The 26,587-nt window shown below is 43.9% G+C and overlaps 1 protein-coding gene across 1 annotated transcript; it reads left to right on the top strand.

The window, feature by feature from the left end:
• On the top strand, positions 1-25,585 carry LOC120916039 (carcinoembryonic antigen-related cell adhesion molecule 20-like). Its single transcript, XM_040326888.1, has 7 exons — positions 1-360; positions 10,132-10,261; positions 15,120-15,142; positions 17,595-17,680; positions 20,743-20,772; positions 23,873-23,937; positions 25,429-25,585. Exons 1-6 carry the CDS (start codon positions 81-83, stop codon positions 23,933-23,935), a joined length of 612 nt encoding a protein of 203 aa, XP_040182822.1. The 5' UTR covers positions 1-80; the 3' UTR covers positions 23,936-23,937; positions 25,429-25,585.
• Positions 25,586-26,587: the final 1,002 nt, after the last annotated feature.

The following is a 26,587-nucleotide window of genomic DNA, read 5'->3' as shown; positions in this document are numbered from 1 at the left end:
CAGTGTAGCGTGTATTTCTCCATTTTCAATAGTAAAATGTTTTTCTTCAACATGTTTCCTTCTTCAGTTCTGCTGTTCTGATGCTGGAGTATTTTGTTATTACAGATGGTCCAGAAAACGTGAAAGTAAAAGCCAAGCGGTCATCTTCAAATTCTTTCATTTTATTAGAATGTTCTGCTGATTCTGTCCCATCAGCCACTTACCATTGGAGACTAAATGGGACAAATATAAAAAAACAGGAGAGTCAGCTTCAGGTAGATCAAAAGAAGGCTGAGGAAGAGGGGACTTACACATGTGTGGCCAATAATACAGTGACACAGCTTACTGCCGTGGATTCTATATATGTGAATACAACTATTGGTAAGTATAAGAACCATCGGCAATCAGAGCAGAATTCTATCACTAAAGCCTGTAGGTAAAATATATTTGTTGCCCGAAGCAACACCCCTGTTCTTTAATTCTTTATTTATTTTATATTTTGCTTAAATAGTCTTAACCTTGCTTTACAGTATATCTAAAGCCAAAGCTTTATATTTGTATTTTGGATAGAGGGTGTGAGGCCCCATACACACCATAGAATCTATCCGCAGATAAATCCCATCGAATGGGTTTCAGCGGATAGATTCTATGGTGTGTACACTCCGGCGGATATTTATCCGCGGATAAATCTCCCCTGGGATGGATTTCCAGCAGATGGATATTTGCTGACATGCTCAACAAATCCATCTGCTGAAGTCCATCCCAACGGATGGATCCGCTCATCTGTACAGACTCACCGGATCCATCCGTCCAAAGGGATTCCCCGCACGCGTCGTAATGATTTGACGCATGCGTGGAATTCCTTATATGACAGCGTCGTGCCCGTCGCCGCGTCATAATCGCGGCGACGGCGCGACGCGTCATCGCCAGAGGATTTCGGCGCGGATTTCAATGCGATGGTGTGTACACGCCATCGCATAGAAATCTGCTGAAATCCTCGAGAGGATTTATCCGCGGATACGGTCCTCTCGTGTGTATGGGGCCTAAGATTGGGGTTATTAGACTCCAGCGGTAGGTGCGTTTTCCAGTGAGTACGCCAATCCAGAACTGAGATTTTAAGGGCCTGGTAGCCCACTTTTATTTAAAAGCACAAAAGTTCACAAATACAATAGTAGCCCTCGCAGGGGGTTCCACCATTCCTGTATCTTGACAAATTCAACAGTTTCGCCTCCTGGCTTTCACACACTTGCCATCCGGCTGGTTCAGGCCTTTAGTCTATGGCCTAGTTCTGTTCCTCAGAACACACAGTTTCCTAACGTTAAGCTCCAACCTCGCTTTCTTCTGTCAGCGTCCTGCTGCCAGGGATGGACTGGCCATTGGGACTACAGGGAGTTTCCCGGTGGACCGATGGCTCAGTGGGCCGGCTTCAGTGACAACAGACTGCCGCCCCCCTCCGCTCCTCTGTCTCTCCCTCCCCGCAGCGCTCACCTGGGGGGAACAAAGAAGCAGGGGGGAGGATCAGAGGAGCAGGGGGGACGACAGAGGAGCATGGGGGAGGGGACATACAGCTGACTCAACAGCTATGGCCTGAACATTTCTTACTTCTGCCTAATCTTGTCCCATAAGGGGGGGCACCGAACTGATTCTTTGCCCCGGGTGAAATAAGGTCTAGCTTCCCCACTGGTACTGCCTATAAGAGTACCAGTACCAGCCGTTCTACTCTAATAAAGTAGAACGGCTAGTGGCTAGTGAAGGGGGAGAGGGGGCTTGGGTGGCCGGGGGGAGGGGGGTGCGGGAGTTGTTCGGCCGCCATGGGAGAGACATGTCAAAGTGGGCCAGTCTGGATGAAGTCCAGGGCCAAATTTCTGTCCCAGTCCAACCCTGCCTGCTGCTCAATCTCTGTTCGTCAGAACAAACCGTCTCCTGGAGTTAAGCTCAAACCTCGCTTTCTACCATTAAGGACATCTGCCTCCTGCAGACATCCACACAGCCCCTGACTCCACTCAGAGGGATTTTGGGAATCCACCTGATTCCTGGGACAGACCACCTGTCTGTAGGATGGGGCCCTGAGCTATAGTCAGGTCAGAACTAAATAGCTGAACACACAGCTGTGTAATTAGTGTGTCTTTCTCTCCAACATATGGCGTAAACCCAGCAATCTTTTCCATAGCACAGGGTCCCGCCCTCACAAGGGGTAAAGCTTTACAACAATTGTTAGGGTTGTTTTGTTGTCTGTGTCCCCCATTAGGGAGATTAGCCCTCTATATTTCATCTGGTGACCGTTGTTACTGAAAGTAAAGATGGAGGGTGAAATCAAAAAATTGTGAGATGCCAACATAACAAGAATATAAGGGAAATTTTGCAATGGTGACTCCTATTCTGGTGACCTCACTTTGGAGACATTCTCTCTCACTTCCTGTTGTAGCTATGATACAAAAAGTGAAAGGAAATCTCCCTAACTGGGAAATGGTAAGAAAATACATGGTTTAAACAATTTCCTACTCTACCCAAAAATGGAACAAAATTGGAGTTTAGTTCTACTTCAAGAGAAAGTATAATTTAAAAAAAGCAAAAAAAAAGTCAAAAGGCTAACGCTGCGCTTGAAAAACAGATGACATTACAGCTGCCAGCACCCTGAAGTCAAATACGGACTCAACAGATAATATAATTCAAGTGGTGCAGCGTTAATAAAAAATAATAAACACAGGTGAAAAAAGACTAATGAATAGTCCCAAATCAACAGTCCATATGTAGAAAGATTAACCACTTCAATACCGGGCTTTAAAACCCACCTTCATACCAGGCCTATTCTGGCATTTCTCTCCTACATGTACAAATCATCATTCTTTTGCTAGAAAATTACTCAGAATCCCCAAACATTATATATGTTTTTTTAGCAGACACCCTATGGAATAAAATGGCGGTCATTGCAACTTTATATCTTGCACGATATTTGCGCAATCATTTTTCAAACACCTTTTTTTTGGAAAAAATTATTGTTTCATGAATTTAAAAATAACAAAACAGTAAAGTTAGCCCAATTTTTATGTAAAATATGAAAGATGATGTTACGCAGAGTAAATAGATACCTAGCATGTCATGCTTTAAAATTGCGCACACTCATGGAATGGCGCCAAACTTCGTTACTCAAAAATCTCCATAGGCGACGCTTTGAAATTGTTTATAGGTTACCAGTTTAGAGTTACAGAGGAGGTCTAGTGCTAGAATTGTTGCACACGCTCTAACGCACGCGGCGACACCTCACATGTGTGGTTTGAACGACGTTTACATACGTGGGCGGGACTTACTTGTGCGTTCGCTTCTGAGCGCGAGCTACCGGGGACAGTGGAGTTTTAATTTTTTTTATTATTATTATTATTTTTTTTTACGTATTTATTTTTTACACTTTTTTTTCATTTTTTTTTTTCGATCGTTTTTATTGCACAAGTTAGCACAACCCCATTGCGCAACATGTCTGCTTGATGAACGGACGTTCAGAAATTAACAAAATTGCACGAAACTGAAAATCGCGAATGCACACAGACGAAACCTCTACTAACTCTCAATTAGCAGAAGGAGCCCAAAGGGTGACGTTGGAGAATTGAACTTCCTCTTTTAAACTCTCGTCAGTACGTTGAAACGTCACTACGTTCGTGTTTGTTGGCGAAAAAGTCAGAGCGAGTGTATGCTATGGGTGTGACCGGACAACTCCCTTCGGACAAAAATCCAAGGGAAAGTTTGTTTGATGTCCGACCGTGTGTGTACGAGGCTTTAGATACTGTCCACTCATTATACACTTAGTACTGACATGGCCATCTATCAGTGTTTTTTTTTTTTTTGTAGTCCAAGAAAAAAAAGGCAACATTTTAAAAATATCATAACTTCCAGGCAAGCAAAGACTGTGCCTGAACAATTAAAATATGTTGGACTGGTGGCCCAAAGTGGAGAAACCATTTAGACGTCAAACAGATTTTTTGTGATAATGGCATGATATGGTATTTAAAGAAGTCCATATCATTTTAGCAAAGCAGCAGTCATCTTGTTTAGCTCAAGTACGTTTTGATTTCCATTTCCAATTCCTCCTTTACAAGCCCCCTCATTAGCATATAAATCATGTACAATATATGAGAAAAGATCTGTTCCAACAAATGATGTCCTTTAAAGCTGAAATTCCAAGCATAGCTCCCCACCATACTTCTTGCCCCTCACCCCACCAACTAACGGTTAGGCCAATTAAAAAAAGCTAAGTCTACAGGCCCAACATACTGACCTGAATGACAGGACATGCCAGGTCCCGTTTCTAGTGTCTTCTTCATTAGAAGAGAAGGGCCCTTCTTTGGGAATCCACATCACTGCTAGGGTGACAAAGACATTTCCTATTAACTGTCCAGCAGTGGAGCTTTTTGAAGACTGAAGACTGCTGATGAGGTCAGGATGCAACCAGTCTACTGCAGCACTGGATCAATAGGTTGTTGCTCCCAGAAGCAGCACTGACAAGGGACAGAAAAACCTAACTGGGTGATCAGGTGACAGAAAGGACAGGTAGTAGGGTAAGACACCTTACACCATGCCCACCAATCGTGGCAACATAGCATCACACTTTATGTGAACCCATGGTTTCTATGTGAGCCGCTAAGGCTGCATGGAAGTGTAATCCTTTGCCTGCTGCTGTGACTACTGCCTGAGAAAGGAGCCCACCCATGCTCCAGACCAGGGGTCTCCAAACTGCGGCCCGAGGGCCGGATGTGGCCCTTTGCTAGCCTTCATCCGGCCCTTGGGGCAGTATTGCTCCCAATGATATGAGGCACTATTCCTCCCAATGGCACCAACAATGGGGCACTATTTCTTAGACTAATAGCAATGATGGAGTACTATTACTCCTCCTACTGCCCACCAACACTGGGGCCATGTTTATTCTCTGATGCTTGGCCCTGGGGCATTTTGTACCCCAACTGGTCAGAATCCGGCCCCCTGAAGTCTGAAAGACCGTAAACTGGCCCTTTGCTTTAAAAGTATGGAGACCCCTGCTCCAGACGATGATAGACAAGAATTAAAAGTCTCTTTTAGCTCTTATCACACTTTATGTGGTACACTTTTTTTTAGCCCACAGTAAAATATTCTTGGCAATGAAGGGCCAAATGGTCATATTTTCCCCATAAGTCAAAAGTTCACAATTCTCTATTACTTTCAATGTTAGATTTGTTTTTTATTGTTGTAAACAATATATGAAAGCTTTGAAGTTATGATGTTAGTCTCTATGGGAAGTCGCGTGGTTAAGATGGTATTGCTCTATTAAAAAAAGTGTTGCTAAATATTGTATTACACCACCGAGATTTGCACAACATACTTTTTTCTAAATGTCACTGAAGTTTCATTTCACCTAAAACTGATTTGTTTTTAAAGAGTGTTTTTGAACTATTTTCTCACAATCTTCACATACACATTTTACAAAATTCTTTAGCTGAAAAACATAATCAAGACTATTCTTTTGTAAGGCCAAAGTTGGCAAACCACCACCATCTCTCCATTACTAAAATGTCAGCTCTGAGGCCCAGATTCTCAAAGGAGATACGACGGCGTATCTCCAGATACGCCGTCGTATCTCTGAGTCTGAGCCGTCGTATCTCTGAGTCTGAGCCGTCGTATCTATGCGCCTGATTCTTAGAATCAGTTACGCATTGATTTGTATTAGATCCGACTGGCGTAAGTCTCTTACACCGTCGGATCTTAACTGCATATTTACGCTGGCCACTAGGGGCGTGTACGCTGATTTACACCTAGAAATATGTAAATCAGCTAGATACGCAAATTCACGAACCTACGCCCGGCCGACGCAGTACAGATACGCCGTTTAAGTTAGGCTTTTCCCGGCGTAAAGTTACCCCTGCTATATGAGGCGTAGATGCGGCGTAACAATGTTAAGTATGGACGTCGTTCCCGCGTCACATTTTGAAAATTTTACATCGTTTGCGTAAGTCGTTCGCGAATAGGGCTGGGTGTCATTTACGTTCACGTCGAAAGCATTGGCTTATTGCGGATTAATTTGGAGCATGCGCACTGGGATACTTTCACGGACGGCGCATGCGCCGTTCGTTAAAAGCGTCATTTACGTGGGGTCACATAAAATTAACATAACACACACCCACATTTACCACATTTGAAATAGGCGAGCTTACGCCGGCCTATTTACGCTACGCCGCCGCAACTTTCGCTTGAGAATACGGCACTTGCCTGTAAAAGTTGAGGAGGCGTAACGTAAATAGGATACGTTACGCCCGCACAAAGATACGCCATTCTACGTGAATCCAGGCCTGAGCCTTTAACCTTTTGGTGAACAGAGGTCATTGATGCCTAAATGTTCAGTTATTCTTTATCAGCATCAGAATGTGTAAGCATGACAATAACGCTATAGCTCGTTCGTAATATCCCAAAAAGTCAGTCCCATCACCACACAATTGTACTAGATTGGAGGACTATAAACAACAGAGTATCGCCCTTAAGAAAAAGTTTCTGGACAAGGGGTATCCTCCATATTTGATTGATAAATCCTTCTCTTTCTGTCTGACAGAAAATACATCTATTTTAACAAAAAAGGGCCACGAACCATCGATAAGGTTTGTCACATAGTATTACACAGTACATCTTAAGATGGAAAATATTTTAAAAAAACATTAGTCCATTCTAACTCAGGATCCTCACCTGATATCATCTATTCCCTCATTGCCTAAATGTGCCTATAGAAAGGCAGCTAGCATCAAGAGTAAAATTGTGCTAAGCAAAAACAAATCTCTGGCTAAAACCTTGATAATCAGACAGCTAACGCTTATCCCATTAGTGGGTAAGTTCAGTTGTAAAAAACCTCTGTGCCTTACCTGCTCACATGTCTCCCATGGCAAGAAAGCTTTTTCAGCTATACTAGTTGTAGGACTTTCACCACCAAATGATACATGTGTTATATTGCCTATCCTGCCCATGCGGTTTGCTTTATGTTGGACAAACCATTAGGACCTTGCGGGCCAGATTCGGGAAGCACAGGCGGTTTGTTCAGGAAAGCAATCCCAAACACAGTGTCCCCCAACACTTTTCTGAACATCACCAAAAATCCATTACTGAACTTTGGATATGGATCATTGAGTCCATACCTGAAAAATATTCACCAACCAAAAGCTTCTAAAGATTGTGTAAACATGAAGACTTTTGTATTTAAACCTTATACATTCCAAAAGGTTTAAATGAAGAGATCAAAGTACGTAAAAGTCATATGAGTGATCCCCATGCTATATGTCATAATCTCAAATTTCTTCATTTTAACCCATTGTAATGGTACACTTACATTTTTTCAGGCACTTGGTGTCCCCAATTTTTTATGTGATGACACCACTTGCTCCTTGTAGGGTGGCATGTAAACAGCCCTAAACAATAAAAATAGTTGCCATTGGATATGATAAGTTAGTTAAAGTGTAAGTAAACCCACCTATCATTTTCAGCCAAGGAAGCTGCCATCTTGGCCTATGTTTAATCTTCAACTGCCATGATGCTGCACATGTGATCAGTTATGACACCAGCCATTGGATGGTTTGACAGTTTGGTTGAGAGCACAACCAATGTGACAGTTAGCAATTCCGGCATGCCGGAAATGTAACTGCTTTTTGAAACTGTTAGATCGATGGGTTTACTTCCGCTTTAAGATAATATGAAATTGGACTATGTAATGATTCAATTATCCATTAAAGCTCATATCTCCCTTGGAAGGGCCAACCTGCATGACCTTATAACTTGTTGTAGACTTTGTTACAATAATCTTTGTCTGCCTCTATATTCAACCATTCTTTCTTTTTCTATATATGATGGGGCCCCAATATCAACATCACAACGGGCCCCCCATTCTACTTTATATTATACCATTGGCATTTCTGATGTTTCTCCATCTTTTTTAATTATTTTTATTCTCTTGTAAATTTAATTTAGATTCATCTTTTGATGAGGTTAACTTTTTAACATAACATGTTCATATGTAAATATTGGATTATAGGTTTAAGATGCAATTAGCAATTGAGTGTTACTGCAAGTATAGCCCATCAGCATAGACATGTTATAGTCTCTTTAAATCAGGCTTGTATTCCCTGCACTGTCATCTCTGCTCAGTTTCTGACCAGCCTGTATAAGACTGGCAGTTTCGGCAGCCAATCAGGTCCGAGAAAAAAGCTGAAGCTTTGAAACGCATCACCATACACGTCTTGATTTCACGTTAGGCCCGGATCCTAGTGTGTTTCACACTGGTTACGATACCGTTAGGCAGAGTCCCTGCTATCTGACCAACATCAACTGTGAGAGTGGCAAACCCATTTTGGCTCATCCACAGTGACTCCATACATCCTAATACATAAATGTTGATCTCTTTATTGATGTGAGTAGCCATTTGTCTGTCGTAATAAACCCCCTTTTTGGACTTACTGCTACACTAAGGCCCCGTACACACCATAGAATCCATCCGCTGAAAAATCTCAGCGGATCGGTTTCAGCGGATAGATTCTATGGTGTGTACAATCCAGCGGATCTGTTTCCGCAGATTTTTATCCCCTGGGATGGATTTCAAGCGGATATAAATTTGAAGACATGCTTTCAAATCTATCCGCTTGAATCCATCCCAACGGATTGATCCGCTGGTCTGTACAGACTCACCGGATCAATCCGTCCGAAGGGATCCCCCGCATGCGTCGTAATGATTTGACGCATGCTTGGAATTCCTTATATGACAGCGTCGCGCTCGCCGCCGCGTCATCATCGCGGCGACGGCGCGACACGTCATCGCGAGGGGATTTCGGCGCGGATTTCGATCCTATGGTGAGTACACTCCATCGGATCCAAATCCGCTGAAATCCTCGAGAGGATTTATCCGCGGAAACGGTCCGCTGGACCGTATCCGCGGATAAATCCTCTCATGTGTACTAGGCCTTAAACTTAGGCCGCGTACACACGGTCGGTCCAAACCAATGAAAACGGCCTGAAGTCCAGTTTCATCGGTCCAAACCGACCGTGTGTACTGCCCATCGGTCTGTTGTCCTTTGGACAAAAATTATAGAACTTGCTTTAAAATCGAACCGATGGACGGCTGACCATCGGTCAAAACCGATGGTTAGTACACAAAAGCATCGGTTCAAAACCCACGCAAGCTCAGAATCAAGTCGACGCATGCTTGGAAGCATTGAACTTCGTTTTTTCAGCACGTCGTGTGTTTTACGTCACCGTGTTCTGACCCGATCGGGTTTTGAACTGATGGTGTGTAGGCACATCAGACCATCAGTCTGCTTCAGCGGTGAACCGATGAAAACGGTCCGTTGGACCATTCTCATCGGATGGATCGACCGTGTGTACGCGGCCTGAGTCTGTCACACCTTGTGGTTCTTTTGCTTTGTCTTCTAGAGAGTTGCTTTACTCTAAGGAAAGTTGCCACAAGTGTTGCTATATTATTCCATAGACTAAACGATGGCCAAAATCTGACTTGTATCTTAGTGCAATAATCTGGGAAAAGCAGTGAGCCAATCACACAAGTAGAGAATGAAATTTTTGAGATGTACCGTACACCAACAATGTATGGAATGCCTCCAGGTTGCCATATCGCATTAAATGTTGCAAAAAATTACAGTGCAGCAGATAAAAAAAGTCGGACTCCCTACCCAGCAACAAGCTTATGTAGTGAAGCTTCTACTCCCAGCTAAACTGCTGGCAACAGGACAGAGTGCAGCTGGCCTGTGCCTAGCACCTACAGTGCCTTCACAGCATCAGGGAGCTGGGGCGATTGGCCCCTCTCCCCAGCAGACCGAGCCCCGGGCTGATGTAGTGATGCTTCTACTCCCAGCGGAATCGTTGGCAACAGGAGGATGTAAAAGAAGATCTCTCCAAAAAGTGACCCCATCTTTGACAGACATTATCAGAACATGTTTACCCATTGGAAGATTTTACTGCCATTCCTGTAACAGTGACAACAATTGTTTGCCTCTATCTAGACATCAGGACCAATGTCGAGGGGGAATTTCCCCAACAGGGACAACAATAAAAAACAGAGGTTCTAACCATTGTGTATTCTATCCAAAAACAATAAAAAAAATGTATATTGTATCACTGACATACAAAATGTTTTCTTTTTTTCAGAATCGATAGACAACATTGATCGGGAAACAGTTTCAGTGAATGTAATAGGAATTGGAATTGTAGTTGTGTTACTGCTGGTTCTAGTCGCTGTGTTAGCTTACCTTTTTTCCAAACACAGACAACACAAAAAGTAAGTGTAGTACACAGGGTAAAGTTACAATGTAAGTAGATTACCCTACAACTTTCCAGTTCTGGCTAAATTAAAGCAGAGTTTCACCCAAAAGTTGAACTTCCACTTATCTGATTCCTCCCCTCCCTCCGGTGCCAAATGCCAAAATTTGGCACTTTCTGGGGGGAAGAGGGTCGGCGGTGCCGACATCGCTGGACTCCTGGACAGGTAAGTGTCCTCATGTTAAAAGTCAGCAGCTACAGTATGTGTAGCTGCTGACTTTTAATTTTGAAAGGGACAGGCGGACCTCCGCTTTAAAGTCTTGGATGTGTACAGAGGAGTGCTTGGTACAAAAGTTAATTTCACTTAAAGGATCTTATGGTTAATCAAATACAGCCAATGTGTTTCGGAAGAAAAAGCCTCCCCCTTTTTCAGTGCTTGAACGGGAGATGTTAATGGAATCACAACACAGTGTACTAAGTGACCTGCGTTAAGGCTTGATGAAGGTTAGCATCTCAGTTTAAAGAAAACGCACCTAATGCCGCGTACACACAATCGTTTTTCGGGTTGTAAATAATGACGTTTTTAAGGGTCTAGAAAAAACAACGTTTTTTTCAACCCGATCATTAAAATGGCCTTGCCTACACACGATCGTGAAAAAAAGAATGCTCTAGCAAAGCGCGGTGACGTACAACGGCACTATAAAGGGGAAGTTCCAATCGCATGGCGCCACCCTTGGGGCTGCTTTAGCTGATTTTGTGTTTGTAAAAAACGATTCACGCTTTTCAGTCTGTTACAGCGCGATGAATGTGCTTACTCCATTACGAACTCTAGTTTTACCAGAACGAGCGATCCCGTCTCATAACTTGCTTCTGAGCATGCACGTTTTTTTAACATCGTTAAAGCCCACACACGACAATTTTTTACAACGTAGAAAAAGACAACATTAAAAAGGACGTGAAAAATTAGAGCATGTTCTAAATTTTTAATGACCATTTTTTACATTGTGAAAAATGCTCTGGAGCCCACACACGATCGTTTTTAATGACATAAAAAAAAACGTAATTTTTTACAACCCGAAAAACGGTCGTGTGTACGCGGCATTAGAGTTTATTCATCAGAGTCAATTTTTACTTCTATTGGTCCAGCACTACACACATCAGTTAAATTAGAGTGGAAATCAATAAGGAAGAATAGGGTCCTAGTGTCCTGGTGTCCACTTTCTGATAAATCTTACATTAAAGCCGAGTTTACAGGCATTCCCTTACCATTGCATTAATAATACACGTATACAATATGTGTTATATGCTAGTGAATAGTAATACTATATAGTTTTGGTTTTTTTTTACTTACAATTTATCTGATCCTCTTCTGGCTGTTGCCATGATGAGTGTGGGCATATGAAGTCCACTCGCAACCTCCTCCTGGACAACATATCGAGAGGTGCATGCTGGGTAACCAGAATGCACCTCTCGATGTCGCACATGTGCGATGCTCCAGCGGCCATTGTGCCAAATGTTTATCAGGTTGCCATAACAACAGGCGGCGACGGAGAAAGGTCCCGCCCCATTGTTATGGAAACCTAGATAGATCTGCCTTAAATCGCTTCATTTCATGTCGTAAAAAATCTTGATTTTTTTACATACTCCTGCCCACCGACTCCTGAGAAATGATAACTCACATTTCCCAAGAGCACAGGCGAGGGAGGGAGTGATGAGGAGCGCCACAGAGCCAGAGGTGGCAGATTAGGAGCCACCACCCAGCAACAGGGCACTTCAGGTGAAAACATTTTTTCACTCCATATGTTTGTCATTATTGATCAAGGACTGGGAAAAAATAAAAATAAAAATTTAGGGTGGAACTCCACTTAAAGTAAATAATGTTATAAGTCTGTATTGTTTTGCTGAGAAGAAGCCAGGAGAGGTGAGCAAGGATTAGATGTAGGGTGTGTTGATATGCCTGATAATACTGTAGAACCCTCTAGTGTGCTACTAGTGTTAGTGCAGGCAAATTTAAGTTATGACTCATGATAAGTTTGTGAGTCTGAAATTAGGACAGGGTTACTGCAGGTCAGGTTGGATGACTCTACAGAAGCAGGTCTCTGGTACCTTCCCCTGGATCTAGTAGCTGGTAGAAACTTCTAGAAGTTAGTGGGCAGAGACCAGGAAGTTCTGATCTGCATACTTGAGGGAACTTGGCCAATCCCCAGAAAGAATGTCCTGGTAGGGTGACTAGGTCAGCCCTTAAATATAGTGGAGCCATGCCAGCAGGGGAGTCGGGGGGAAGATGGAGTGCTGAGGAGGCTGTCGGTAGCCTAGAAGGGGACCCCTGGGTCTGGAGAGGGAGGGGGGCTGGGAAGATCCTTCATCTTGGTTTGAGAAGGAATCTTACCTAATGAGCAGCATGGAGCAAAGAGGAGTGAGTACATCAGCACACCCGGGGAATCACAAGGGGAAAGACTGCCACAAGTAACAAGCTTTCTGAAGGACAGTGCTGTGCTTAACCCTTTCTATTGCTTGTCCTGGGAGATTTTGGAGCAGCCAGGAGGGCTGGTAGACAAGCAGTCAGGAGGGCCAGTAGTTCCTGCAGGCAGTGGAGCTGGGAGCAGTTCTACAAAGGAGAGGAGATACTCCCGTTTGCAGTATGTTACAGATTGTGCTATCTTTCTAAAAGGGGCTTAGAGCTCCTAGCCCTCAAGAGTAGAGTTGAGCGGACACCTGGATGTTCGGGTTCGGACCCGAACCCGAACTTTAAAAAAAAAGTTCGGGTTCGGGAACCCGAACTCCGAACCCCATTGTAGTCAATGGGACACAGACTTTTAGTAAAAAAAAAATGCGCGGAGGTCCCCGCAAATTCAATCACCAGACCCTTTAGGTCTGGTATGGATATTAAGGGGAACCCCGCCGTCAATTTAAAAAAAATGACGTAGGGTTCCCCCTAAATATCCATAACCAGACCCTTCAGGTCTGGTGTGGATTTTAAGGGGAACTCCACCCCAAATTTTAAAAAAAATGGCGTGGAGTTCCCCCTAAAATCCACACCAGACCCCTTATCTGAGCACGTTGACCTGACCAGCCGCAGAAAAGAGGGGGGGACAGAGTGCGCCCCCCCCCCCTCTCCTGAACTGCACCAGGCCACATGCCCTCAACATTGGGAGGGTGCTTAGGGGTGACAAGGGTCTCATCCCCACAACCCTTGCCCGGTGGTTGTGGGGGTATGCGGGCAGGGGGCTTATCAGAATCTGGAAGACCCCTTTAACAAAGGGGACACCCAGATCCTGCCCCCCTGTGTGAAATGGTAATGGGGTACACTGTACCCCTACCATTTCACGAAGGAAGTGTAAATAGTAGTTTTTAGAAAAAAAAACACACACACCGTAGAACAAATTATTTTATTAATTAAACCAAATAAAAATCCAGCAGTGAAAATAGACGATCTATGCTGCTCGCTGCTCCAGCGTCGAGTGATCTCTCCAGCGACGGGTGATATCTCCAGCGACGGGTGATGGGTCCAGCGATGAGAACATCCATCCATTCAGAGCACAGCTCAACGAATGACGCGCCGATGCTTTGACTTTTTTTATAGGGGAGGCGGGCCACGCGTCACGTGACCCCGTCCCGCTCTGACGCAAGGGCTGTCCCAGTGACGTAGCAGAGTGTGCGTCAGAGGGGGACGGGGTTACGTGACGAGTGGCCCGCCTCCCCTATAAAAGATACGTCAAAGCATCGGCGCGTCATTCGCTGAGCTGTGCTCTGAATGGACGGATGTTCTCATCGCTGGACCAATCGCTGGAGACATCACCAGTCGCTGGAGATATCACCCGTCGCTGGAGAGATCACCCGACGCTTGAGAAGCGAGCAGCATCGATCGTCTATTTTCACCGCTGGATTTTTATTTGGTTTAATTAATAAAGTAATTTGTTCTACGGTGTGTGTGTTTTTTTTCTGAAAACTACTATTTACACTTCCTTTGTGAAATGGTAGGGGTACAGTGTACCCCATTACCATTTCACACAGGGGGGGCCCAGGATCTGGGGGTCCCCTTTGTTAAAGGGGTCTTCCAGATTCTGATAAGCCCACTGCCCGCATACCCCCACATCCACCGGGCAAGGGTTGTGGGGATGAGACCCTTGTCCCCATCAACATGGGGACAAGGTGCTTTGGGGGGCACCCCAAAGCACCCTCCCAATGTTGAGGGCATGTGGCTTGGTGCGGTTCAGGAGAGGGGGGGCCGCACTCTGTCCCCCCCCTCTTTTCTGCGGCCGGCCAGGTCAACGTGCTCAGATAAGGGGTCTGGTGTGGATTTTAGGGGAAACTCCACGCCATTTTTTTTTTTAAATTTGGGGTGGAGTTCCCTTTAAAATCCACACCAGACCTGAAGAGTCTGGTTATGGATATTTAGAGGGGAACCCTACGTCGTTTTTTTTTTTAATTGACGGCGGGGTTCCCCTTGATATCCATACCAGACCTAAAGGGTCTGGTTATTCAATTTGCGGGGACCTCCGAGAATTTTTTTTTTCCCGAACTCCGAACCCGAACTTTCAGCAATTATTCGGGTTCGGGAAAAACCCAAAGTCCGTACCGAACCCGAACTTTACAGTTCGGGTTCGCTCAACTCCACTCAAGAGACTTTTTTCTGCTGATCCTCAAGGACTAGGAAGAACAGCCCAGGACCCTTATTTTGTACGTAGGAAAGGAAGTTTTCCCCGTTTTATCATTTTAATCAAGTTGAGCATCTAATAACCCCTTTACCTCATCCAAGTTATTATCCCTTGCGTAAGTAGAAAGCCAGGGGTTTCCCAATGATGTGTAAAGTATGTCTCTATATACTACAAATGTAATTTGCCATATTTGCAACTCACAACCGCTTTTCTTTTCAGGCAAACAGACGGCACAAACAATGGTAAGTTCCTACAGACCTAAAATAATGTCTGTGCTCTGACCAATCAGTATATACTGTATATATATAAATTAATTATTGCTTGTTTATTTTACTATCTTTTTTTTTTTTTACTATTTTTGTCAGAATTTAAATAGTTCTTTGTAGCAGGATTTTATATTAAACCATGTATTTCATGTGTTTTATTGACAATATAATTTTATTTTTTTATTCTAGTAGTAGTAGCATTATATCATTATTATTATTATTATTATTATTATTATTATTATTATTATTATTATTATTATTATTATTATTATTAATTCAATATTAAAGGGGTTGTAAAGGAATTTTTTTTCCCTAAATAGCTTCCTTTACCTTAGTGCAGTCCTCCTTCACTTGCCTCATCCTTCCATTTTGCTTTTAAATGTCCTTCTTTCTTCAGAGAAACCCTCACTTCCTGTTCTTCTGTCTGTAACTCCACACCGTAATGCAAGGCTTTCTCCCTGGTGTGGAGTAAGCCTCTTGAGGGGGAGGGGGCGAGCAGGAGAGTACTTTGCAGATAGAGAAAGGAGCTGTGTGTTAGTGGGCGTCCTGACACTCCTGCTCGCCCCCTCCCCCTCAAGAGGCTTACTCCACACCAGGGAGAAAGCCTTGCATTACGGTGTGGAGTTACAGACAGAAGAACAGAAAGTGAGGATTTCTCAGAAGAAATAAGGACATTTAAAAGCAAAATGGAAGGATGAGGTAAGAGAAGGAGGACTGCACTAAGGTAAAGGGAGCTATTTAGGGGGGGGGGGGGGTTCCTTTACAACCCCTTTAAGCAATAGTTATTAATCTTTAGAAATGTATACTATATTATTTCATAATATAAAAAATCTACATCTAAAAGTTGAACTCTAGATGGCCTCTCTGCTTCATATTGTTACTAGATGAAAGTTTACTGGAATAGAGTTCAGACAGTTCCAGACATTGGGGGTTATTTACTAATGACAAATCTACTTTGCACTAGAAGTGCACTTGGAAGTGCAGTTGCTGTAGATCCGAGGGAGACATGCAAGGAATATATAAAAACTTTTAGCTTGCACATAATTGGATGATAAAATCAGCAGAGCTTCCCCTCATTTCAGAGCTTCCCCTCAGATTTACAGCGACTGCACTTCCAAGTGCACTTGCAGTACGCTTGTAGTGCAAAGTGGATTTGCCTTTAGTAAATAACCTCCAATGTGTCTGCAAATGCAGATGTAAATAATTTTTTTATTTATGGTAAATACATTGACGTATGTTTTGACAGCCAATCATATTGTACAACATGTAATTCTATGGTCCTGTGAGCACTATATTTCTGTGCAAGCACCTTAGATTGTAAGCTCCTTGAGGTCAGGGACTGATGTGGATGTACAATACATATGTAAAGCGCTGCGTAAATTGACAGCACTATAAAAGTACCTGTAATAAAATAAATTAAAATAAGTAATGAATTTGCTCCCAGCTACAGCTGATATTAACCACTACCCGACGGCCGTACGACTTTATACGGCCGCGGGGTGGTTGTCAATCTCTAACAGGCCGTAAAAAGACGGCCTGCGCGCGCACCCTGCGGGGCGGGCGCGCGCGCGTCCGGCGGCGCGCGCGTGCTCGCCGCATCGCTGAGATGCCGATGCAAGTGCCTGGCGGCCGTGATGTCCGCCAGGGACTCTCTATCGGCGGCTACAGGGACAAGACGTGGAGCTCTGTGTGTAAACACAGAGCTCCACATCCTGTCAGGGAGAGAGGAGACCGATCTGTGTCCCTTGTACATAGGGACATAGATCGGTCACCTCCCCCAGTCACCCCCCTCCACACACAGTTAGAACACAATTTAGGGAAACACATTTAACCCCTTCCTCACCCCCTAGTGTTAACCCCTTCAATGTCAGTCACATTTATACAGTAATCAATGCATATTTATAGCACTGATCGCTGTATAAATGTGAATGGTGCCAAAAATGTGTCAAAAGTGTCCGATGTGTCCGCCATAACGTCGCCATAACGTCGCAGTAACGAAAAAAATGCTGATCGCCGCCATAAGTAGTAAAAAAAAATAATAAAAAATAATAATAATTCTGTCCCCTATTTTGTAAGCGCAATAACTTTTGCGCAAACCAGACGCTTCTTGCGATTTTTTTTTTCAAAAAATATGTAGAAGAATACGTATCGCCTAGACTGAGAAAAAAAAATGTTTTTTAAAAAAAATTGGGCTATTTATTATAGCAACAAATAAAAAATATTGTTTTTTTTACAAAATTGTCGCTCTATTTTTGTTTATAGCGCAAAAAAAAAAAACGCAGAGGCGATCAAATCAAAAGTGACGCAGTGCCACAAGCTGAAATTTCACCTGGTCAGGAAGGGGTATATGTGCCCAGTAAGGAAGTGGTTAATAGACCTCTTGCTCTTTTGGAAATTCATGGTCTGGTTGTTTTGTTACATTCCACAGCATCTTCTTCTCCAGAAGTCCCAGTTTATGAAAATATAAATGCTCCTCAATCACGCATCTCTGGAACTGCCCTGTCAGGAACTCCGGTAATAACTCTATTTATGTATTGGTTTCTTAAAAATAATATACTCAAGATACATTTTAGATGAATGATTTAAGATTCTTTCTTTATAGCTGGAACAAAACCGTCCTACACTCCACTTGAGTGCTTCTGTCAGTATACCACTTCCTCCAGTCTGCCATGAAATTTTCAAATTCAAATACCGTATTTTCCGGCGTATAAGACGACCTTTTGGGCTCAAAAACTTGCCTCATAACCCGGGGGTCGTCTTATATGCCGGTACCTGTCTCGGGCATCCATTATTCAAAAGCCGCGCCTCCTCCTTGTGGTGTTCCGTGATAGGCGGAACACTTGGTTTCCCAGCAGAGCCTCTGTTCGGTGTTCCGCCTATCACTGATGTCTTCTCATCCTCGGCTTCGGACGAGAGGACCTCCCTGATAGGCGGAACACTTGGTTTCCCAGCAGAGCCTCGGTTCGGTGTTCCACCTATCACGGATGTCTTCTCATCCTCGGCTTCGGACGAGGGGACCTCCGTGATAGGCGGAACACAGGCGCCTATCACGGAACAGCACGAGGAGGAGGCGCAGCTTTTGAATAATGGACGCCCGCAGTACAGGAATAAGGTATGACACAGTGAGGCATGGGATGGCACAGTGAGGCATGGGATGGCACAGTGAGGCATGTTGATGGCACAGTGAGGCATGGGATGGCACAGTGAGGCATGTTGATGGCACAGTGAGGCATGTTAATGGCACAGTGAGGCATGTTGATGGCACAGTGAGGCATGTAATGGGCACAGTGAGGCATGTAATGGGCACAGTGAGGCTCTGGCTCACTGTTCTGGCTACCCCACAGCTTCCAGGCATACTAGTAGGAAGGGGGTCGTCGTACACGGCGAGTATATGCCAAAACCCACATTTTAGCTGGAAAATTAGGGGGTTGTCTTATACGCCCAGTCGTCTTATACGCCGGCAAATACGGCAGTTTTCCAATTTCCAAAGATGATAAAATAGAATAGAAAATAAAGAAATAGAATAGAAAATAAATAATTCTGCATAAATACATTCTACAATCCTGTGCAATATTGCAATAAAAATGGACCCAAGAAGAGAAGGATCTGGGCTGCTGTGTGCAAAACCGCTCTCCATAGTGCAGGTAGGTATAGCATGTTTGTTATTTTTAAACAGAACAACAAGACTTTAGTATCACTTTAAAAAAATTAAATAAAAAGTGTGCCTATTGTGCTTTCAGTGCAAACTCGTATTATAAATACCGTATTTATCGGGGTATACTGCGCGCCGGCGTATAACGCGCACCCCAAGCTTAGCAAGGTAAAAGTGGAAAAAAATAAAACTTACATTTTTGCCCTGCGTCCATCGGCGGCCTTGTCGGGCATCCGTCTGTGGCCTTGCGTGGGGTCCGTCCAGCCTTGTGGGTGTCCGTCTGCGGCTTCCTTGTGCGGGGTCCGTCTGCAGCTTTGGAGGTGTCCGTCTCCGGCCTCCATCCAGGTGTCCGTCTTCGTCCAGCGTGTCCGTCTGCGGCCTCCATCCAGGTCTCCGTCCAGCGTGTCCAGTGTTCGTTTTTGAATTTGGCGCCAGCCGAGAGGAGCCAGATTTCCTGTGTGTTCGGCTCCTCTCGCGTGGCTGCGGGCGGAGCCGAGCATGGCCGAGCCGAGTGCGCAGTACACTCGGCTCGGCTCGGCTCTAGGCTGCGGCGGGCGGAGCCTAGCCGAGTGCACAGTACACTCGGCTTGGCTCTAGGAGAGACAGCGGTGATTGGCGTATATCGCGCACCAACGATTTTCCCCTGATTTTAAGGGGAAAAAAGTGTGCAGTATACGCCGATAAATACGGTAAGTACATATAAAGGAAATTTTTATCTCTAATAGTGATATATCTCTGCAAGTTTCTGGGTTTACACACCTGCTGCTGTGGTATTTATTTAAGAAGTCGTTTTTATTTTTTGTTATAGCGAATGTAAAAGGAGGAGGAGCTAGAACACAGAAAAGTGGGTGGAATCACCTACGACAGGAACAGAGTGAGGAATTATGGAAGGGTCATTGTGCTTTTGGTAGACTAACGCTTGAGGGGGGAAATTTAGTTTGTTAACCACTTAAGGACCGCCGCACGTCGATATACGTCGGCAGAATGGCACGGCTGGGCACAGGGACATATATATTCGTCCCCTTTAAGAGCCCAGACGTGGGTCGCGACCCGGTCCGAAGCTCCGTGACCACGCCCGTGGGACCCAAGGACCCGATCGCCGCGGGTGTCCCGCGATCGGGTTGCAGGAGCTAAAGAACGGGGAGAGGTGAGTGTAAACAAACCTTCCCCGTTCTTCTCTGTGGCAATGTCAGTGATTGTCTGTTCCCTGATATAGGGAACGACGATCACTGACGTCACACGTCCAGCCCCGCCCCCTACAGTTAGAAACACACATGAGGTTACACTTAGCCCCTACAGCGCCCCCTAGTGGTTAACCCCTTCACTGCCAGTGTCATTTTCAAAGTAATCAGTGCATTTTTATAGCACGTTTCGCTGTGAAAATGACAATGGTCCCAAAAATGTGTCAAAAGTGTCTGATGTGTCCACCATAATGTGGCAGTCACGAAAAAAAAACGCTGATCGCCACCATTAGTAGTAAAAAAATATATTATTAATAAATATGCCATAAAACTATCCCCTATTTTGTAAACGCTATAAATTTTGCGCAAACCTACTGATAAACGCTTATTGCGATTTTTTTTAACAAAAATATGTAGAAGAAAACATATCGGCCTAAACTGAGAAAAAGAATGTTTGCATTTTTTTCAAAATTGTCGCTCTATTTTTGTTTATAGCGCAAAAAATAAAAACCGCAGAGGTGTTCAAATACCACCAAAAGAAATCTCTGTTTGTGGGAAAAAAGGACGCCAATTTTGTTTGGGAGCCACATCGCACGACCGCGCAATTGTCAGTTAAAGCGACGCAGTGCCGAATCGCAAAAAGGGGCAAGGTCCTTAACCTGCAAACATAATATTAAAATTAATCCTGTGAATTTTGACATTTGTTATTTGTTTTTCCAATGGATGCTTTATTTTAAATGCAGGTGCAAGCAACCCAAGAATCCCACTATGAGGTAAGTATTGTCACTAATATTGTTTTTTTATTGTTTCTGTATTTTAAATATAACTTTAAATCAGACATTTACACTGAAATGTGTTTGTGTGTATTATCTAGACGTGCGGTTCATTTCGTTCCGAATAAAATTTCAGAGGAATTTTCGTTATTCGGAAATTCGTATGTATCCGAATTTCCTAATTAGAATAGTACCAAATTTAAACGAATCCGAAATAACAAAATTCGAATTCGGACGATATTCGAATTAAAATTGTTTTCAAATACTTTTCGAATCCAAATAGTTTTCAAATAGTTTTCAAATTCGAATAGAATAGAAAAAATATATCTATTATATTCCTTTATTTTCTGTTCTATTTTATTCTTTTTGGAAATTGGAAAACTATTCGAATTCAAAAACTATTTGAAATTGATTCTAAAAATTTTAGAATTGAATTGAAAACAAATAAACAAAACGAATCCCAAAAACAAATTAAACAAATTAAACTAATTTTACTAAACTACAGTGGAAGCGCACCTAAGTGTCTCAACTTCCCAACAGCTAGAACAAGTAGCCCCGGTGTTATAAAGAGGTCCATACATCACCAGCTTCTCAGCCTTGTCAAGTAGAAATAAAGGAGCCATAGTATATCAAATGTAGCAGTACGTTACCCATCAGGAGGAGCACGGCGTCGGTTGCTGGACTCCCGGATTGACTGTTCCTCCTGATCCAGCCACTGTGCGGCCGCAGAATGTAAATCAAAAAAGTGTATTGAGCCCAGCGCTTCCACTCTGAGGCGGGATGGGAAGAACATGGCGTATTTCAGGTCCAGAGCCCTCAGACGACGTTTAACATCTAGGAATTTAGCACGTTGTTTCTGCAGCTCAGCAGAGAAATCAGGGAAAAAAGATATTTTGGTATTATCAACTTTCAAGGCCTCTGGCTTAATTCTGGCATTGTGTAGTATAGCGTCCCTGTCCTTATAATGAAGAAGCTTGAAGAGAAAGGGTCTTAGAGGAGCCCCCGGCAGGGGAGGCCTAGCAGGTACTCTGCGTGCCCTTTCCACAGAAAACATTGAAGTGAACACCTCTTTGCCAAATGCAGCCACCAGCCAATTTTCAATATATTTTGCAGGATTCTTCCCTTCCGCTCTCTCAGGCAGCCCAACCAGTCTGATGTTGTTCCTTCTCATTCTATTCTCCAATTCCTCTAAACGAGAGGAGTGCTGTGTGAGGAGATGGTTGTTGTACGTGAGATCCCTTTGCATGGGCGCCATGTCATCTTCAATAGAGCTCACTCTCCCTTCCACTGCAGAGGTTCTCTCTCTCAGTTTCTGGGCATCCTGTCTCATAAAGGAGATTTCTGCCTTAACCCCTTTAATGTCAGCAGTTAGGGCTGTTAGGGAAGCATTACACGTGGTTATGGTCGCAAAAATGTCTCTGAGCGAGGGTTCACCGTCAGTATTAGGGCTAGTGGAAGCATGAGGCCTAGCAGAGTTGCCTTCAGGAGTACTCACTGCGCTCCATGGGAATCCTGATCCGCCTGCATCCTCCAGGGGGACCGTGTCATCAGGATCAGACGTGCCACCGGGTGAGTCTCCAGGCACCCCAGACTAAGCAATGAGGTCCGGGGCCAGCAACATGGAGAACAATTTCTCCGCTCCCTCCCGGTGTCTCTCCTTAGCCGTGCGCTGGGCCAGGACGCCATTTTGGGCAATGCTGTCTGCGGTCCGGGCCGCAGATTGCTTCTTTGCGGCGGACATCCACTGAGTACAGGGCCATGGGAGGTAGCGAGAGACTCAGGGGACCCTCCAGCAGTCAGCGGGCAGCAAGAGCGGGCAATCCGGGTAGTAATTCAGGATGAGTTAGAGGAGATTCGGCGGAGGAGAGAACTGAAGATGCGTCCGGCTACGCCCCCCCAAACCCTTTTTTGGACAATAACTTGCATATTAGCCTTTAAAATTCGCACTTTTGATTTCTCATGTTCGAGTCCCATAGACTTTAACGGGGTTCAAAAGTTTGCACCAACTCTCGGTCCGTTCGCATGTTCTGGATGCAAACTGAACCGGGGGATGTTCGGCTCATCCCTAGTGGCTGCGTTTGATGGGCACAGTGGCTGCAATCTATGTTTTTTTTTCAGTTAGTTTGTGCCCCCCCCAAAAAAAATTCGAGCACCAGCCGCCACTGCTATTGGTACTTAGTTACATAGTTACATAGTAGGTGAAGTTGAAAAAAGACACAAGTCCAGGTCCAACCTATGTGTGTGATTATATGGGAGTATTACATTGTATATCCCTGTATGTTGTGGTCGTTCAGGTGCTTATCCAATCGTTTTTTGAAACTATCGATGCTCCCCGCTGAAACCACCACCTGTGGAAGGGAATTCCACATCCTTGCCGTTCTTGCAGTAAAAAACCCTCTACGTAGTTTAAGGTTAAACCTCTTTTCTTCTAATTTTAATGAGTGGCCACATGTCTTATTAAACTCCCTTCCACAGAAAAGCTGTATCCCTATTGTGGGGTCACCAGTATGGTATTTGTAAATTGAAATCATATCCCCTCTCAAGCGTCTCTTCTCCAGAGAGAATAAGTTCAGTGCTCGCAACCTTTCTTCAGTTCCTTTATTAGCTTTGTTGCCCTTTTTTGTACTCGCTCCATTTCCAGTACATCCTTCCTGAGGACTGGTCCCCAGAACTGGATGGCAGACTCCAGATGAGGCCGGACCAGAGTCTTGCAGAGTGGGAGAATAAGAGTATAAGATTCCCGGCCTGCTCTCAAGGGGGGGGGGGGTCAGGAGGAGAGCAGGCAGCTGTGGAACATGTTACATCCAAAATATGGGTTCAGAAAAGTGAACTTATCCTTTGAACCCTCACTGCAGCTCTTAGGCCCTGTACACACGATCAGCCCATCCTTCAGTCCATTTTCATCGGTTTTGACCGACCGTGTGTGTACGCGGCCTTAGTATGTAAAAAAAAAAGTATGTTTATGACTGTATATGAAGCCTGACTATATTAGAGTAATAAATAATGATACTTCTGTTTGAGTTTTAATAGCCGCTGTCAAAAGAAAGACTACAATAATTTGCAATCCAAGTAAACTCATCAATTTTCTTTCTTTAAATAGCAATTAACTCATAAGGACAGAGCCATATACAGCACCCTTGCATCAAAGGCTGGGAAGCACTAATGGTAAGAACATATTTACTGAATATCCAAGTCTAACTCCAGGCATTTTTTTTTCAGTTCAGTCCCTGTGAAGTCCATATAAGAAATGGAGTCACAGATGGAAATAAATGCATGAAGGGGCGCAAACCAATCTCCACTCTACCAAAAAGAAAATGAGAGTTTTGTCTGGTTTTGGGCTTTACTCATGTGTCTAAAGGTTGCATGACAATACCGATTGGTTCTTTTTCTCTATAAGAAAAAAATATTGTAGCGTGTCCTAGTTTTAAACAGCTGCACAATGACCTCACAGATCGGGAGAAAGGGTTTGAGCTGCCAATTCCTTCCTTTAGAAAATAACAATTGTTCATATCTGGCCACCGTCCATGATCAGCCCCATCTTTGCCCACTCTCTCTTCCCCCTCTGGTCTATGCTCAGTTCTTTTTCTGCATCCTCTACCAGTGGACCATGATACGTTGTCAGTCTTCTCTCCCCCCAACCCCTTAGAAACTACTACCAGTGTTCTATAATTAAGTGTTGTCACCCTGTCTTCTATACTCCCTTCCATTAACAGCTCACCATCTGCCTCATTTATATCCCCCTGGTTCACAACCACTTGCTGTTTTGCCTTCTTTACTCTTCTTTTACGTCCATGTTCAGCCTCCATTCTGTCTTCTGTTTTATCCCTCATGATTCACACTCTTCTTCTGCTCTGTCTGTCCATATTGCTTTACTCTGATCCATGGTGAACTAACATCCTGTCTCCCCCATGATAAATTGTGTGCTTAAAGTTGAACTTCACACTCCCAGATAGATGCCAGGGAGTAAATGCTAAATGAATCGTCTGCCCTTACTCAAGGTGGCCACGACCAGAAATGCTAGGGGGGATCTTTTCAAAGTGATTTTTTTTGAAAAATAAAGCATGGAGACATGAAGGATTTGGGGGGGGTTTGCTTTTAACCAGTGGTGTCAAACTCAATTTCATTGTGGGCCACATTAGCATTATGGGCTGGTTGTATCTGTAAGATTAGATGTCCAGCCATACCCTCTCCTTACTTTAGATGTCAAGAGCCACCCCACCATCAGAAGTCGAGTCCCCCACTCTACCTTACATCACAGTGCACCCCCCTTTCCTTATGCTGCTGCTGGGAAGAAATCGGATACATTGCTTAAAAGCAGAGGTAAGGGTCTAAAGTAGGACCAGAAGAGGGCTGGAGCTCTCCTGCAGCTGCAGGAGAGGTACAAGGGCCACATGAAATGGCCTGGTGGGCCCGATTCGGCCCGCGGACCTTGTGTTTGACACCTGTGCTTTAAACGATCAAAATTAATCAAGTAACGTAGTAATGTATACAAGTGTGTTGCATTACCACCTTCATCCTAAATTAACGATTTTACGAGTAGGCACATGCTTGTACAGTATATACTATATATAGTGTGTGTGTGTGTGTGTGTGTGTGTGTGTGTGTGTGTGTGTGTTTTATATATTTAACTGTTTCTGTATTGCTATTTGTCTATAGGTTTTCCTTTTGGGATTTTTCTAAATTAAACAACTTGAAGATAAGATTCATCATATGTTACAGGATATATAAAGCAGAATGCGTTCACCCAATATGATCACTCTACCCATATTCAACTACCAATACTTACCAGCTTTGAATAACCGGAAGTAGGATATAATAAATTAACTGAAACATAACAACCAAAGTGCACTGGATCATAATAACAATTATAGTGGTAATGCACCAACAAGTGGGACACTTACATCAAGCCCATCATGTATCCACATGGCTGTAATCAGATCACCAATGTTCAATTCATCCCAAATTCAGTACTCTGGCCTACGGGAAGTAGGTGAAGTCAAAATGCGGAACAATAAAAAAGGGATATCGAAGGCAATATCCAGGTGGAGTGACTTAAGTTTTATGTATTCCAGCTCATGGAGCCATATAATGGAAAATCCAGGTGTATTTCTCTGCCTAGAGCCACAGGTGTTGTGTAGAGCCACCCACAGAAAGCAATGGCTGTATACCGGTATACAGCTGCACTTCATAAACATGCTCATGCATATGGATGTACACCACTGGACACAAAAGTCAAACAAAACTATGCTTTGAGGTTCAGGGAGAGTGTATGTATGTGTCTGTGTATATATATATATATATATATATATATATACCGTATTTATCGCAGTATAACGCGCTCCCGCGTATACCGCGCACCCCTAAAGTTGCCTCTGAAATTCCTGTAAAAAAAAATGTTATATGATTTTATTACTTACAGTTTTGGTGTCTTCCCAGAGTCCCCGCTTTCCGCGCTCAGTTTGAACGCCTCCGCCGACATATACCGAGTGCAGTACACTCGGGTGCATTCGGCAAGCCTCGGCGTCGCTTGCGCTCACGCTCTGTGACGTTTATGTGTGAGCACGAGCGAAGCCGAGCCTGGCCGAATGTACCCGAGTGTACTGCACTCGGTATATGTCGGCGCAGGATTTCAAACTGAGCGCGGGAAGCGGCTATCGGCATATATCGCGCACCCACGATTTTCCCCTTATTTTAAGGGGAAATAGTGCGCGATATACGCCGATAAATACGGTACATACATTAATACATATACATACATACATACACACTATATATATGGTGTGTGAAATCATTATCTATGCAAATGCTGCCAGTG

Source organism: Rana temporaria, chromosome 10 (genome assembly GCF_905171775.1).
Source record: "Rana temporaria chromosome 10, aRanTem1.1, whole genome shotgun sequence".
In the NCBI taxonomy this organism is placed as follows: Eukaryota; Metazoa; Chordata; class Amphibia; order Anura; family Ranidae; genus Rana; species Rana temporaria.
This window is presented reverse-complemented; position numbering and strand designations above follow the sequence as displayed.